Source organism: Sarcophilus harrisii, chromosome 3 (assembly GCF_902635505.1).
Source record: "Sarcophilus harrisii chromosome 3, mSarHar1.11, whole genome shotgun sequence".
In the NCBI taxonomy this organism is placed as follows: Eukaryota; Metazoa; Chordata; class Mammalia; order Dasyuromorphia; family Dasyuridae; genus Sarcophilus; species Sarcophilus harrisii.
In genome coordinates, this window is record NC_045428.1 from 591,684,304 (window position 1) to 591,697,865 (window position 13,562).

Here is a 13,562-nt window from a genome sequence, read left to right on the forward strand (position 1 = left end):
ACCATTCAAATAACATAAAGACTAGCATCTTGCTTCACCTAACCTATGAAATCTAGGCTGGGAGGTGAGGCAGATGAGATGACTGCTAAGTAGATTAATAAAAATGGAATTTCACCTTCTGATGATCCATCATGGTCAGTCCTTTCACACCTGCCAAAATGAGATTCTTGGCAACTTCTGCCCCCAAACCTTTCATTCCAACAAGAAGCACCCGAGAAGCCCGCAACCTGTAAGAGACACACCATTAATTATAGAAGGACCGCAAGCTGATGCCACCAATTTCAGGAATGGCTGGATGTGTTAGATTTTCAGAAAGGATTCCAATTGGAAGGCCCTTCAGGATTCCTAAGATGCTGGGATTGCACCCTGAAAAGTCCTTCCAAAAGCTATCTAGAATCAAACTTCCTGATTTTCTGGATTATAGACAGGAGGAGGGCTCTGCATGCTGAAGAAACTTGTTCTCCTAGGGGTTCTTTGGGTTGCAACCCTACCCTAGTGCTCTTTCCATTATCTAGCATGGTGGCTCTGGACCCAAACAGGAATGGCTTCTATATCACCATTAGCAAATCACACAATTAAAATGTTAAAGAGGGAAGCTTTATGGGATCTCAGAGATCACCTAGTCCAATCTCCTCATTTTAACAGGGAAGAAACCATATTAAAACAATTTGGAATTAAATTAGAAGAGTCACTCAACTGTACATATATTCTTGACCCAACTATGAGGCATATGACTTCAGGGAAGTAAAAAAACAAAAAGATAGGTCCCATATTTACAAAATATTTACTGTTATTTTTTTTATAGTAACTAAGGTCCAGAAGGAAAGTAGGTACCCACCAACTGGGGAATGGGTGAACATACTGAGCCAAGAATATAATCAATTATTCAACAAGCAACTAATAAATCCCTACAAGGTATCTGATATATAAAGACAAAAGTAAAAGTTTCCACTGTTAAGGAACTTAAATTAGATAAAAGAAAACAACATATAACATATTCCCACACAGATAAAATTAGAGGACCGGGGACCAGACTTATGATTTCAGTAGTTTAGAAAATTCCCTCTGTGAAGGCCGGCTGTGGCCTGGTCACTGCCAGGTGGAGGCTGACACTATGATACCATGACACCATGATGAAGTGTTATTTTATGGACGTGGAGCCAAAAGGGCAGAGGGACAGGAAGCTATACAATGAATTTCTCTTCACAAACTCTCTTATCAAGTTTAGAAGATTCACTAGACCAAATCCTGACAGAGAAATTCAGAAAAAGTCACTGTGAATCCTTTGCCCAATCCAGTGGGACAGACAAGGAGGTCTGCAGACACTGGTGCCAGAGGTCAAGGCAGAGGCAGGCTTGCACAAAATTTCCAGTGCCAAGAGAAGGCTACACCAGGGCAGTAAGAGGTCTTAGATTCACACCTAGCCCTGAGACAGGGACAGGTGCCAGCTGGAAGTTTTGCTGCCCACTTTCCAGGTCCAGGTTGTAGATCCAAAGGAGAGTAAGAAGGGGAAGTCCATCAGCAGTGGTGTTCCTGGGAAGGGAGGCAGTATTTGGAGAAAGGATAAGTTCAGAAGTCAGCAGCATCAATGGTATGGTTCAGGCCCCCAAGAGCAGAGCGGGGTCTCACTTCCAACTTCCAGCTTCCAGAGCAGGAAGCCCAGGCCAAAGGGAAGTCTACAATTCTGTCACTATGGCCCGGCAGTTTTCCAGTTTGCTGATATGAGCAAAATCCACAGCATCTACTCTTGTTCAGACCCAAATCCAGGTCAGGAGCTTGTAGAACACTTGGGGGAGAAAGAGCACAGCAATCACATTTTGCCCTAGATCAGACCACTTCGGGAGCAATGAAAGCCTGCAGGTCTCCAGACTCTCCATGAGATCTCAGAATAATGTAAATACTCAATACTCTAAAGTAGCAACCAGACAAGGTCAGACCCTCCCTCTAGAAGTGTGGCAGAGTTCAACTTTAACATCAGTCCTTGGAAGAACAGAGAAAAGAACCTCAAAATAATAAAACTATTATGGTGACAAGGACACTCAAGACCCAAACACAAAAGACTGTGACTCCAAAACACACACAAATATTAATTCAGAGAAAACATAGCTTGGGCACAAACTCAACTAAAATATCTGAAAGGAGATGAGGTAAGAGGTTAAAAGAGACAAAAGTGTTTTTTACAAATGGAATGAAAGTGCTTGAGGAAAAAACTACTGGAAAAGAAATGAGTGCTATGGGAAAAAGAATTGGAAAGGGAATTAACTACTTGGCACAAAAAAGCATAAAGCTTGCCCAAGCAACAAATTCTCCAAAAATTAAAATGATCAAATAGAAGCTAATGACTCAATGAGACAACAAGAAATAGCAAAACAAAGTCCAAAAGTTAAAAAGAAAGAAAATTTAAGGTATCTCAGCAAAAACAAATGACCTGGAAAACATAGCAAAGAGAAAAAAATTAAGAATCCCTGGAATGCCAAGACTGGAGAAACGGAGCCTAGACATCCTATTTCAAAATCATTAAAAAACAAAACAAAAAAAAAAAAAAAAAACTGCTCAGATCTCTTAGAACCAAAGGGCAAAATGGAAACAAAGAATTCACTAGTCACTTCTTAAAATAAATCTCAAAATGAGAACTCCCAGGAACATCAGGGTTAAAATCTAGAACCTTCAGGTCAAAGACAAAATACTGCAAGCAAAGAATTCAAGCACCAAGAACCTCAGTCAGGATCACACAAGAGTTAACAATGACCATCATAAAGGAGCAGAAAATCTAGAATATATAGTAGAAGGCAAAGGATGTGGGCTTATGGCCAACAATTAACTTACCCTGAGTATAATGCTACAGGGGAAAAATGGATCTTTAATGAAACAGAGAACTCCCAAGCTTTCCTGATGAAAAGATCAGAATTGCAAGAACTCTGGACTCCTTTTCAAACCAAGGAGTAAAGAAAACCTCTGTCAATACAATGACCAACAATAACTGATTAAACGAGGAGAGACTGCTTACTCTCTAACACAGAGACGTGTCAGAAGTGTGGCCTCTGATCCTTCTCGTCATTAAGGTTCATGGGGGGAGCCCAAGCAGACAAGACCCGAGAGTCATTTGGGAGTCATTCTGTTATATCTTGATGATCTTAAAGAGAAGACTGGAAAGAGGGGGAAAAGGTATACCAGGAAAGAAAGCAAAGTTAGGGGTGCACAAGGAGACAGCCAGCCAACCAAAAAGGAGGGGCACATGCACTCTCATCTTAGGAGGCAAAGAAACATGTGCACCCCTCCCCCACATCCTCCCAGTTGGGCACAGAAATACCTTTCAGTCAACAGTGAAATAAGAGAGGAGATGGGGGAGGCCCCAGAGGGTCCTGAACAAAACCACTCTAAGGCTATACAAAGAAAACTACAGTTCTTTTTGAGGGGGCAAAGCGGGTGGCTATACAACAAAGGATGGATGAACAAGTTGTAATATATGGATGAGATGGCCTAGTTTTTGTGCTGAACTCACCGAGGAATCCCACCAGGATTCCAAAGACTCATGGTGAAACATGCTGCGTACCCCTCCCGGCCCCTCTCCCCCCAGCCGAGAGAGAAGTATTCTTAAAGACATTGCCAATGTGGAAATTTGTTCTGACTAACTCTATTCGAAATTTCCACATCAACTTTCCCGGCCCAAACTCTCTGCTGACCTTCTCTCTTGCATCCCCAGCTGCCTACAGGACCTCATACTCAGTACGTCCAAAGCACAACTCCTGCTCTTCCCCCCAAACCTTCCCGGGCAGCATCAGCCTCCTGGCCCATCAGCCTCCTGGCCCCTCAGGCTTCCAACCCAGAACTGATCTTGGACCCCTCACTACCCCTCAGCCCCAGGGGCTCCCCATTGCTCCCAAAATAAACCCAAAATGCTCCCTTGGACATTCAACACCCTTCAGAATCTGGCCCCTTCCTCACAGCTCCCTCCCCCATCAAGTCCTCTTGGCTTCCTGGCTGTTCAATGAACCAAACCCCTCCATCTTAGAGCCCCAGGCACTCTCTCTGGCTGTCCTCAGAATGGAGCACTCTCCCTTCTCCACACTGACTACTGACCTCCCTGGCTTTCTTCAAGTCCCAACTAAAGCACCACCTTTTACAGGAAGCCTTCCCCAACCCTACCTCTATTAATGACTTACTTATCCGTTATATAATTTACTGTATTTATCTTTGTTTGCACGGTGACTCCCCCATTAGATGTGTATGATGGGTTTCTGTTTTTGGGTTCTTTAAGGGGAAAGGTAGTAATGTATTTTCAAAACTCACACAAGTCTGTGAGAGGGAATGGCTGGTAGCTTGGAGTCAAGTGATCATCTGATCCAAGAACAGGGAGCCTCTGGAATGTTTTGAGCAGAGAAATGACATGGCCAGAGAGGTGCTTTAACAAAACACTCTGGCAGCTATGTGAGAGATTACTGGAGGGGGAAAGACTTAATTAAAGCTGGAAGAGCATTTTCAGTGCTTATAAAATCCTGAACAGAGGCAATGAGGGCCTGAACTAGATTGAAAGTCATGTGAAAGTAGAGAAGAGAATAGGATATGAGAGAGATGGAGATGGCCTCAATCAATAGGATTTTGCAATGGATTAGATACACAGAGTGAGAGAGCATGAGGAGCCCAGATGAATAAACAGTGTCACAAAACTGAAATCATTAAAACAATCTGGTACTGGTTGAGAAATAGAGATAGATCAGTGGAATAGATTAGATACACAAAATACAGCAGTAAGTAACCATAGTAACCTAGGGTTTGAAAAATATCCAAGCTTTGGGGACAAGAACTCACTATCTGACAAAAATCACTGGGAAAACTAGAAAGCAGTTTGGCAGAAACTAGGTACAGACCAACATCTCACACTCTAAACCAAGATAAGTATAAAATGAGTACATGATTCAGACTTAAAGATGATATCATAAGCAAACTAAAGGAATGCAAAAAATTTTACCTGTCAAGAAATTAAGACCACACATAAGAGATAGAACATTACAGGATGTAAAACGGTTAATTGTGATTACATTAAATTTAAATGATTTGCATAAACAAATCAATGCAGTCAAGATTAGAAGGAAAGCAGATAACTGGGGAAAATGGGGAAGTTCAGAAAATGATTAAGGGCAAAAGGGGAAGGATGAGAGAATGAATTATTTTGGACACATTGAACCTATAGAAGGGACAAGAAATTCAAACCACCTATTGGGCAATTGGTGAGCCTGGATAGCAGTAGGAAGGAACTTAGGGCTAGGGAGTTCGACCTAGGAGTCTTTGGCATAGAGATGACAAAGCTGGGGGAGCTGGAAAGGGGAATTAAGATGAGGGTGTGTGGCTTAGGCAGAAGGGACGACTACAGCTTGGGAGCATAACATGGAAGATGCTCCTGCCAGGTAGGAAGAGAATAAAGGCAGAGCAGTGTCAGAGTTGGTATCTAGATGGAGAGAGCACTCAGCAGTGTCAAAGCCTTCGTAGAGGCCAAGGAGGTGAAGACTGAGAAAAACCATCAGGGCTGTCAATTAAGAGACCATTAGTAACTTTCAAATGAGTGATGAGTTAATAAGTACTTCTTAAGCACCTACTACATGCGAAGCATGATGCTAGAGCTACAACCATGAAAGCAAAAGGGCAGCCCTTATGCTGGATGAGCTTTCCAATCTATGGGTAAAGACCAGAGAGCAGAAAAGGGGTGGAGGGAAGTTACCGGATCCCAAGGCAAAGTAGAAGGGGACGAGTATAGGCAGATGGTAGATGCCTAAGTTTGGAGCTCTCTGATCATGACCCCATCTCCATTCTGAGGGAGGAGGAGATATGGCTGTCCTCCAAGATGATGGGATCTTACAAGATGAAATTATCCCAACAGGGAACTTCCTGGGACCTGTGGCAGAAGTCAGAGAAATACCCTCATAGAGTAGCCAAGGGAGAAATGATTACATTAGAGTTTTCATTCCCATTTTATAGATGAGGAAGTGGAAGCTCAGAAAAATTAAGAGTCTTCTAACTTTGGCCTTTCTCTCCTTGCTGAATATAGTGCTTTTCCTGCTATACTTCCAATTTGTTTAAATTCTCACCTCTCTTGGATGTAGTCTACAGACCTTACCTTGGGATAGCCTGACTAAGTATAAACTTAAAAATGGGTTACCTTTTCAAAGAAGGTTCAATATAAGCTTTTTGTGAATAGCTGTGTCATATTCCCCCATTTCCCCCTCATGATTCAAAGCAGATTGAAGCATATCTTAATTTACCTTTAGTCTTCTTTTTTGTTGTTGCTGTTGCAACATAGCGAATATAGAAACGTTTTGTATAACTTTACATGTATAATAGGTATTACCTTTATAGAGGGGAGAGAGGGAAAGAATTTGGAATTCAAAATAAAACAATGAATGTTAAGATTTAAAAAAAAAAATTCTACTTGAGAGCGATACAGACGTTAGTCTCCCAGGCCAACTAAGCCCTTGAGCCCAACGCATCCTGAAGCATCGAGATCCTATTTCACCTGTACTAGATTATCACTTGGAATGCTCTTTTTACTGTAAAATCCATTCTGCATTTCAATTTAGGCCATCAGAAATAGCACTGTCACCTTCCCACTGTAGAAGTTCTCCTAGGGGATATGCTCCAGAATGATGGGTCAGGTGGGAATAGTCACTAGTAACTCAGCCAGATTGATATAAAAACACAAAACAAGGTACACAACACTACCACAATCCTTGGCGGTGTAGATATGAAAAACAAAAGGCAGCCAACAATCCACAGCTCAGCAGCAGCAGCAGATTTAAAAAATAAGATTTGTAAAATGCTCACCCCTGTGAACTTAACAGATCCTTCACAACCACCCTGGGAGGTAGGTGCTATTAATACTACTATCATCTCCATTTTACAAATGAGTAAAAAGAGGCAATGAGAGGTTAAGTCTCTGAGGCCAAATTGGAACTCGGGTCTTCCTGACTCCAAAACTACTGAGTCTTTACATTTTTATCTCAATTAACCTTTTCATTTTTTATACCACATTGACTAAATTCCTCTATCTCCAGTGTAAACTTTTTCAAAAGAAAAAACAATTTAGCAAAACACATTAATTCTGTCTGACAATATAAAAAGTATCCCATCACAATAGTCCCTCACTTCTGCAAACAAGAAAGGAAGTCCATTTTCTCAATTCTTCCCAAGAGCCAGATACAGCACTTATAATTACCAGAGTTGTCAAATGATTAGAGAATACCACAAAATATATTGTGATGCATGAATGAAAATTTTTTTTATACTTACTTGGTAAGAAACATGAAGAAATCTAGAAAACAGGGGAAGACTTGAACATTAACAAATGAAGCAGAAAAATATATATAATCACAATGTAAACATGAAGACAAAAAATAATCTGAATGCCGTGCAATTATGTGTCAGAAGAGATGAAAAGTGTACATGTCTCCTATCTGTAGGTCTGAGGCAGGAAATGCTGCCCCAGTGGCAGAGCCAAGATGGTGGAGTAAAGGCAGGGACTCCCTTAAGCTCTCTCAAATTCCCCTCCAAGCAACATTAAAATAATACCTCAAAATGAATTCTGAAGCAGAACCAAAAAAAAAAAAAAAAAAAAAATTGAAGAAAAACAATTTTTCAGCCCAACAAAACTCGAAGCTCAGCAGGGAAAATCTGTCAGTAGGGTAATCCAAGCCAAACCTGGCTAAACAGCAGCAGATTTTTGGGGAGAACTAAATTGATGGAGCATTCCAGACCTAAGTCCACAGATGGTAAGAGGATCAGACAATTGGTCAGAAGGAAATTATAGGGGATCCTTTGTGAGGTGCAGCACTCTTGCACTGGCCGTATATAATCTGGGGCACAGTTACAGGGCAGAAAAAAGTATTTGTGGTTGCTTACAGACTACAGTACAAATTAGGAAAACTGACCACATCTCGCCTTAGATTATCATCACCTGGGAGGAACTAAAAACTTATAGAGCCCCAGAATTAGCTCTGAAAATAACAGCATAAAAAACCTAAAGCTTGGGCTACTGCTCCAAAGAAAACAACAAAAAAAGAAACCTGACCATAGAAAATTACTATGGTAACAGGAAAGAGCAAGACAAACTCAGATGATAAAAATGTGAAAATAGCTACATGGAAAGCCTTAAAGAAAAATGTGATTTGGTCTCAAGCCTAAAAAAAGATTCCTGGAAGACTCAAAAAGGATTTTAAAAAATCAAATAGAGATGAAGGAAAATTTGGGAAAAGACATGAGAGTGAAACAAGTAAATCATGAAAAAAAGGATGATAAAGAAGGCACTAAAAACCACTGAAGAAAATACCTTAAAAACCAGAATTGGCCAAATGGAAAAAATACAAAGTTACTGGGAAAAAAAAAAAATATACATATACACACACACACACACAAAACATTAAAAAGCATATTGTTTAATTAACTTGTGTCCAATTCTTCATGACCCCCACAGAAAAGGAGAAAAAGTGAATTAAAATGAAGGTAATAAAACTTGTCCTAAACTACCTCCAAAGAGAGATATAGAGAGAAAGAAAATACAGGAGGGAGGGAGAAAAAGAAGCAATCAAGAAAGCAAACATTGCCCATAATGTTAAGAATGTTGATATGTCAGTTTAGTGGTCTGCTTTTCTTTTTGTATGCTTTCTTACAAAAAAAAATGGCACAGAGAGGGGCAGCAGACTATATTTGGAAATAAAAATGATGAAAAATGACCATAAAGTTATCAGGCTATTTCATGATTTCTGTTTCTGCTGTCTTCTGTTCATACTAATCTATCTCTGATTCTCTAGCAATATTCCTCAACAATGTTCCTATGTTGCTCAAGGTGAAGACTAGTGTATAACCTTCACAATCTCTAACTAGTCTTCACAGGCACTCTGTTCTCATTTCCTTGATACTATATAAGGTATTTCTATGAATATTCTGGTACTTGGAACCTTTCTGCCTTTGACCTCCTTGAGGAATATAAGTAGCAATGGATTCTCAAGGCCAAATGGAATGGATATTCAATGCAGAGTCAAGTAAACAGAATCAGAACAATGTAAAAACTATTATTGTTAAGACTAATAACTTTGAAAGACTTTAGAACTCTGCAATGAAATATGCAGCCCAGCCTTTGAAAGACTACAGACCAAAACACATTGTTTTGGATATATCCTATGGGAGATTCTTATTTTGACTATACTATCTGTTCTAACTTTACATGTCTGTATAGAGACTTTTCTTTTTCTTTCTTCCTAAAAATCTAAAGTCAATAGACAAGGTACATTTAATAAACACTTTTAAAAAAATTATACCAATGTTTGTCAAAAAAAATTTTTTTTAGCATAACTGCAAATTACTTTTCAGAATAGTTGGAAGAAAAAATTAATTAGGGATTTTACAAACCCAAAGATCTCTTGGCAATTTTTCCATCATCTTAGCCCTTTTCTCCTCATATTCCTTCCAACTTGTTCACTGACAGAAACTGTGTTCTTTGATAAGACAACGAATCCTCCAGTTGGGAGTACACCTTCTTTGATGTCCCATTCCTTACCACCTCCCAAGACTTCTTCTGGAACTAGTACTCCATGATCTCTCCTCCTCCTTTGGGGTTTAGTCTACACATTCCCATGAGGCAGCACATGGCTGGATTTAAAATCAAAGCACCTGGGTGTTAAATGAAGCTCTGACTCTTATTATCTATGTAATTGCAAGCAAGTCCCCATGAGCCAAATAAGAGGGTTGTGGTAGATGTCCTCTAAGGACCCTTCCAACTGTAAATGGGATTTGTGACCCTGTCCAGGTCACTTCTACAATTATCTAATGTTCCCTGGTCATTCTCCCTCTTTTCTCAAGGATATGAGCACCTGGGTCATAGTTCCTCCACCCCAAAGCTTGCCCTCTTATTTGGAGAATTCAATACACATTCTGATGTCCCCCAAACACCCAACCCACCCAGGTCAACCTCTAAACTCCGAGGCTGCTGAATGCTTTAGGAGAAAATCAAGTCAACAAACATCAACTAAGCACTCATAAGAAGCCAGGCACTGACCTAAGTTCTGGGAATACAAAAAGAAGAGCAGAAACAGTCCTGGCTTCAACGACTTAACAATCGAGTAATGGGAGGAGATAATGTGCAAAAATACATGTATATGTGTACACACATGCACAGGCAGGCATACAAACATAAAGGCTAAGTTAGAGAGGATCACAAAGTGAAGACGTTAACATTAAAGAGTTTCTTGCTGCAGAAGACAGAGAGAACATTCCAGGAATGGGGGACCTCAAGTGAACATGACCAGAGCTGGGAGATAGACTGACTTGAGGTAAAAACAGAAAGCAAGCAGAATGCACAGTCCGGCATAAGAAAGGGAAAAGGCATAAAAAAGCAGGGAGGTAGCCCTGAAGTCAGGAGGACCTAAGTTCAAATCTGATATCAAACACCTAACACTTCCTAGCTGTGTGGCCTGGGCAAGTCATTTAACCCCAATGGGGAGAGCAAGGAGAGACCACATTAAGAAGGGTTTTAAAAGCCAAACAGCATTTTTTACATTTGCTCCTGGAAGCAAAAAGGAACAAGTAAAACTTATGGAAGAGGAGAAAGATTTGGTCAGACCTACACTTTAGGAAGATCACTTCAACAGCAAAGTGGAGGATGGGCGGGAGTGAGGAGACATGAAGGCCGGTAGCAGGAAAGTTGCAAGAGACTTTAGTTGGAATCTACAGGACTTGGACAAATGACTGGATAGGGGATCGGGGTAAGGGACAATGTAAGAGAGAGCAGGAGTTAAGGGATGATCCCTTGGTTTTAAGCCTGGTGATTAGGAAGCTTTTGGTGCCCTCACTTTAAAGCCACCTAAACCACTCCATCAACAGAATCCATGTCTTCCTAAGAAGTCAGCAGGCACACTTCTAAAATACATAATTTTGGCTGACACAGGCACATGCACGTCATTGTCCCTTGCTAAAATGTGAGTTCTCTAATCACAAAAAAGGGAAAAGGATCCATGTGTGCAAAACTGTTTGTGGCGGCTCCTTTTATAGTGGCAAGAACTGGAAACTGAGTGGATGTCCATCAGTTGGAAAATGGTTGAATAAATTTTGATATATGAATGTAATGGAATATTACTGTTCTATAAAGAAATGATCAGCAGGCTGATTTCAGAAAAGCCTACATTAACTGATGCTAAGTGAAGTGAGCAGAATCAAGGAAACATTGCACAAAGCAACAAGAAGATTAGGTGATGATCAACTGACAAAGTGACTTGGCTCTTTTCAACAATGAGGTAATCCAAGACAATTCCAATAGACTTATGATGGTCTAGAGAAATGCTGGGAAAAAAATAGGGGAGCTAGCCGGGATGTTTTTGCCTCTCTTTGAATCCCCAGCACTTGGCAAAGTGCCTGGCACATGGTATTTGCTTAACAAAGGTCACTGTTTGATTGAGGGGAGTAGAGAGCTGAGGAAGATTGGATATGTTACCTATGCCCAGTCAAATACATGAGCCTCAAAAATTTTGGGGTAGCCCAGAAACTCAAGACAACTGTTAGCTATGGGGTGGAAGAGGCTGTGATCTGCCTCTGAGTAAGAGAAAATTATATTTTCTATTATGTATTTATCTCAGCAACCATAGCCGAGTCTCATTCATCTCCAATATTTTCTCCCACTCTTGATTCTTCCCCCTTTCCCTACTATCCCAAAGGCCACCAGGCCTGGGGACAAGCCCATCCGTTACCCTAAGATCAATGCTTATCACCCTGTTTTGCACATAAGAGGTCCTGTTTAAAGAGTTAGTCAAGAACTGGCATCTGGGGGCCTGGTTTCTAGTTCTCACTATGCCATAAAAATAATTCACTTCATAAACTTAGGCAAGCCTGGGCCTTGGATTTCTCCTTACGTAATGAGAATAATAATATGCTACTTCATACTTTATGCAAATAAAACCACAGGTCCAGTAAAAATGCGAAACCAAACCAAGCGCAGCAATCACTGTTAGACCCTTCTCTTCTCCCACCAGGAGGTTCTGGATCAGCAGAATCCAGATGAAGCTACAAACTCTTTCCTGCTCTCTCTTCTCTTCCAGGAAGGGCTCAAATGCTCCCTCCAAGTTCTAACGTTAAAGCTGGGTGGCCCTTCCCCCTCCATCCCACAAGCAGCTCAAGAGTCCTCTGCCGGGGCTTCTCAACCCCTTCCCGTCCCACCCGACCTTGCTCTCTGGAGAGCTGCAGGACGGGGCGGTGGGATCTGGGCTTCCCACAAAACTCCCGACCCCGAGCCTCCTTTCTGCATCTCTCCCCTCTCCGGGAGGACCTGGGCTCTTTTCCTTATTCGTGTTCTGGGCCCTCGGGCAGAGCGGATTCGGTCTCCCTTGACTCTGACCCCACATGGGGTTTCCTTGTCAGACACCGTCCCTTCCTTCGGCTTATTTATCAGACGAGGAGACCGAAGGATGCAGGGTCCCGCAGCCGGGAAGCGCGGGAGGCCGCAAAGACTTCCCGAGCCCAGCCTGGCCCTTCCTACCTTTCCCACCTTCTACTCCTGTCGCTGGGGAGGGGGCTTAGGAGTGGTTTTAATGGTAACAGCGAACACAAGGGGAAAGGCGACCCCCCCCGCCCCCCGCGCGTCCCAACGTCTCCCAAACTTGTGGTTCCGAGGGTCCAGCGGTCACGGGGGTCAGAGCAGGAGCCCAGGTGTGTTAGCCGCCCCCTCCCGGCCGAAACAACACGGCTCCTCCCAGTCCCGGGGCCAAAGCCCGCCCTCCCGAGGCTCGCAATCTGAGGGACGGGGTCGCGCGCACCTCCAAGGCGAGAGAGGAAGAGTTATTCTCCCGACTAGACAAGCCCCGCCCCTGGCCCGGCCCCTTCCGGCGCCCCTCCCCCACCGCTCCTCACCGTTTCTGCGCCTCCAGCCCCCACAGGCGGATCTGCCGGTCGTACTGAGCCGCCTCCTCCTCGCTGATGGTGCCCACCTCCTCCTTCTCCACCATGGTGCCGCCGGGTTCCGCTCCTCACGCTATCTTCCTCTTTCTCCTCAGTCCCTCTCACCGGCCTGCTCCTCGCCCGCGCGCCGGCTCGCGACCTACCCGCCAACCGCCAACCTCTTCGGACCCCTCCCCCAGCCGCGCGCTCCGGCGGTATGTGCGCAGGCGCCAGCCGTCGCGCCTGCGCAGAGCCGCGCCCCTCCCCCACGCCGGCAAGCACGTGCGTGCCGCGCCACGTGACCCATCTTACCCTCCCTCCCCCGGCTTCGTCCCCTTCCCTTGTGACTTCGCTTCTCGCCTTTTCCACCTCTGCGCCCCATAACCACAATTCCTTACCCTACCACCTGCTCCAGCCTCTCGGGCTCCTTCAGCGCTGTGCGCGCGTTTCCCGCCTCCGCGCTTTTGCTACAGCGGCCCGCCGAGCCTGCAAGGCCCCGCTGGCTTCCTTCCTGACGGCCTGAAGCGCTCCTTCCTCAAAGCCTTGCGTCATGACGGGTTTGGACCCGGGGGGAACTCGGGCGCCGAGTCCCGCTTCCTTCCCGTTTCACAGAGACAGCAACTGAGGCCCGGAGTGTCTCCCGTCACCGCCCT

At 43.4% G+C, this 13,562-nt stretch overlaps 1 protein-coding gene across 1 annotated transcript in view; it reads right to left on the minus strand.

Moving 5' to 3' along the window:
• Positions 1–13,112, minus strand: part of SAE1 (SUMO1 activating enzyme subunit 1) — a 50,764-nt gene extending 37,652 nt beyond the window's left edge. Inside the window, exons 1-2 of the mRNA XM_031963886.1 lie at positions 12,883–13,112; positions 116–227 (exon numbers count right to left, since the gene is read on the minus strand). Coding sequence (XP_031819746.1) covers positions 116–227; positions 12,883–12,977 — 207 coding nt within the window. The 5' untranslated portion in view covers positions 12,978–13,112. The remainder of the gene's footprint in view (positions 1–115; positions 228–12,882) is intronic.
• Positions 13,113–13,562: the final 450 nt, after the last annotated feature.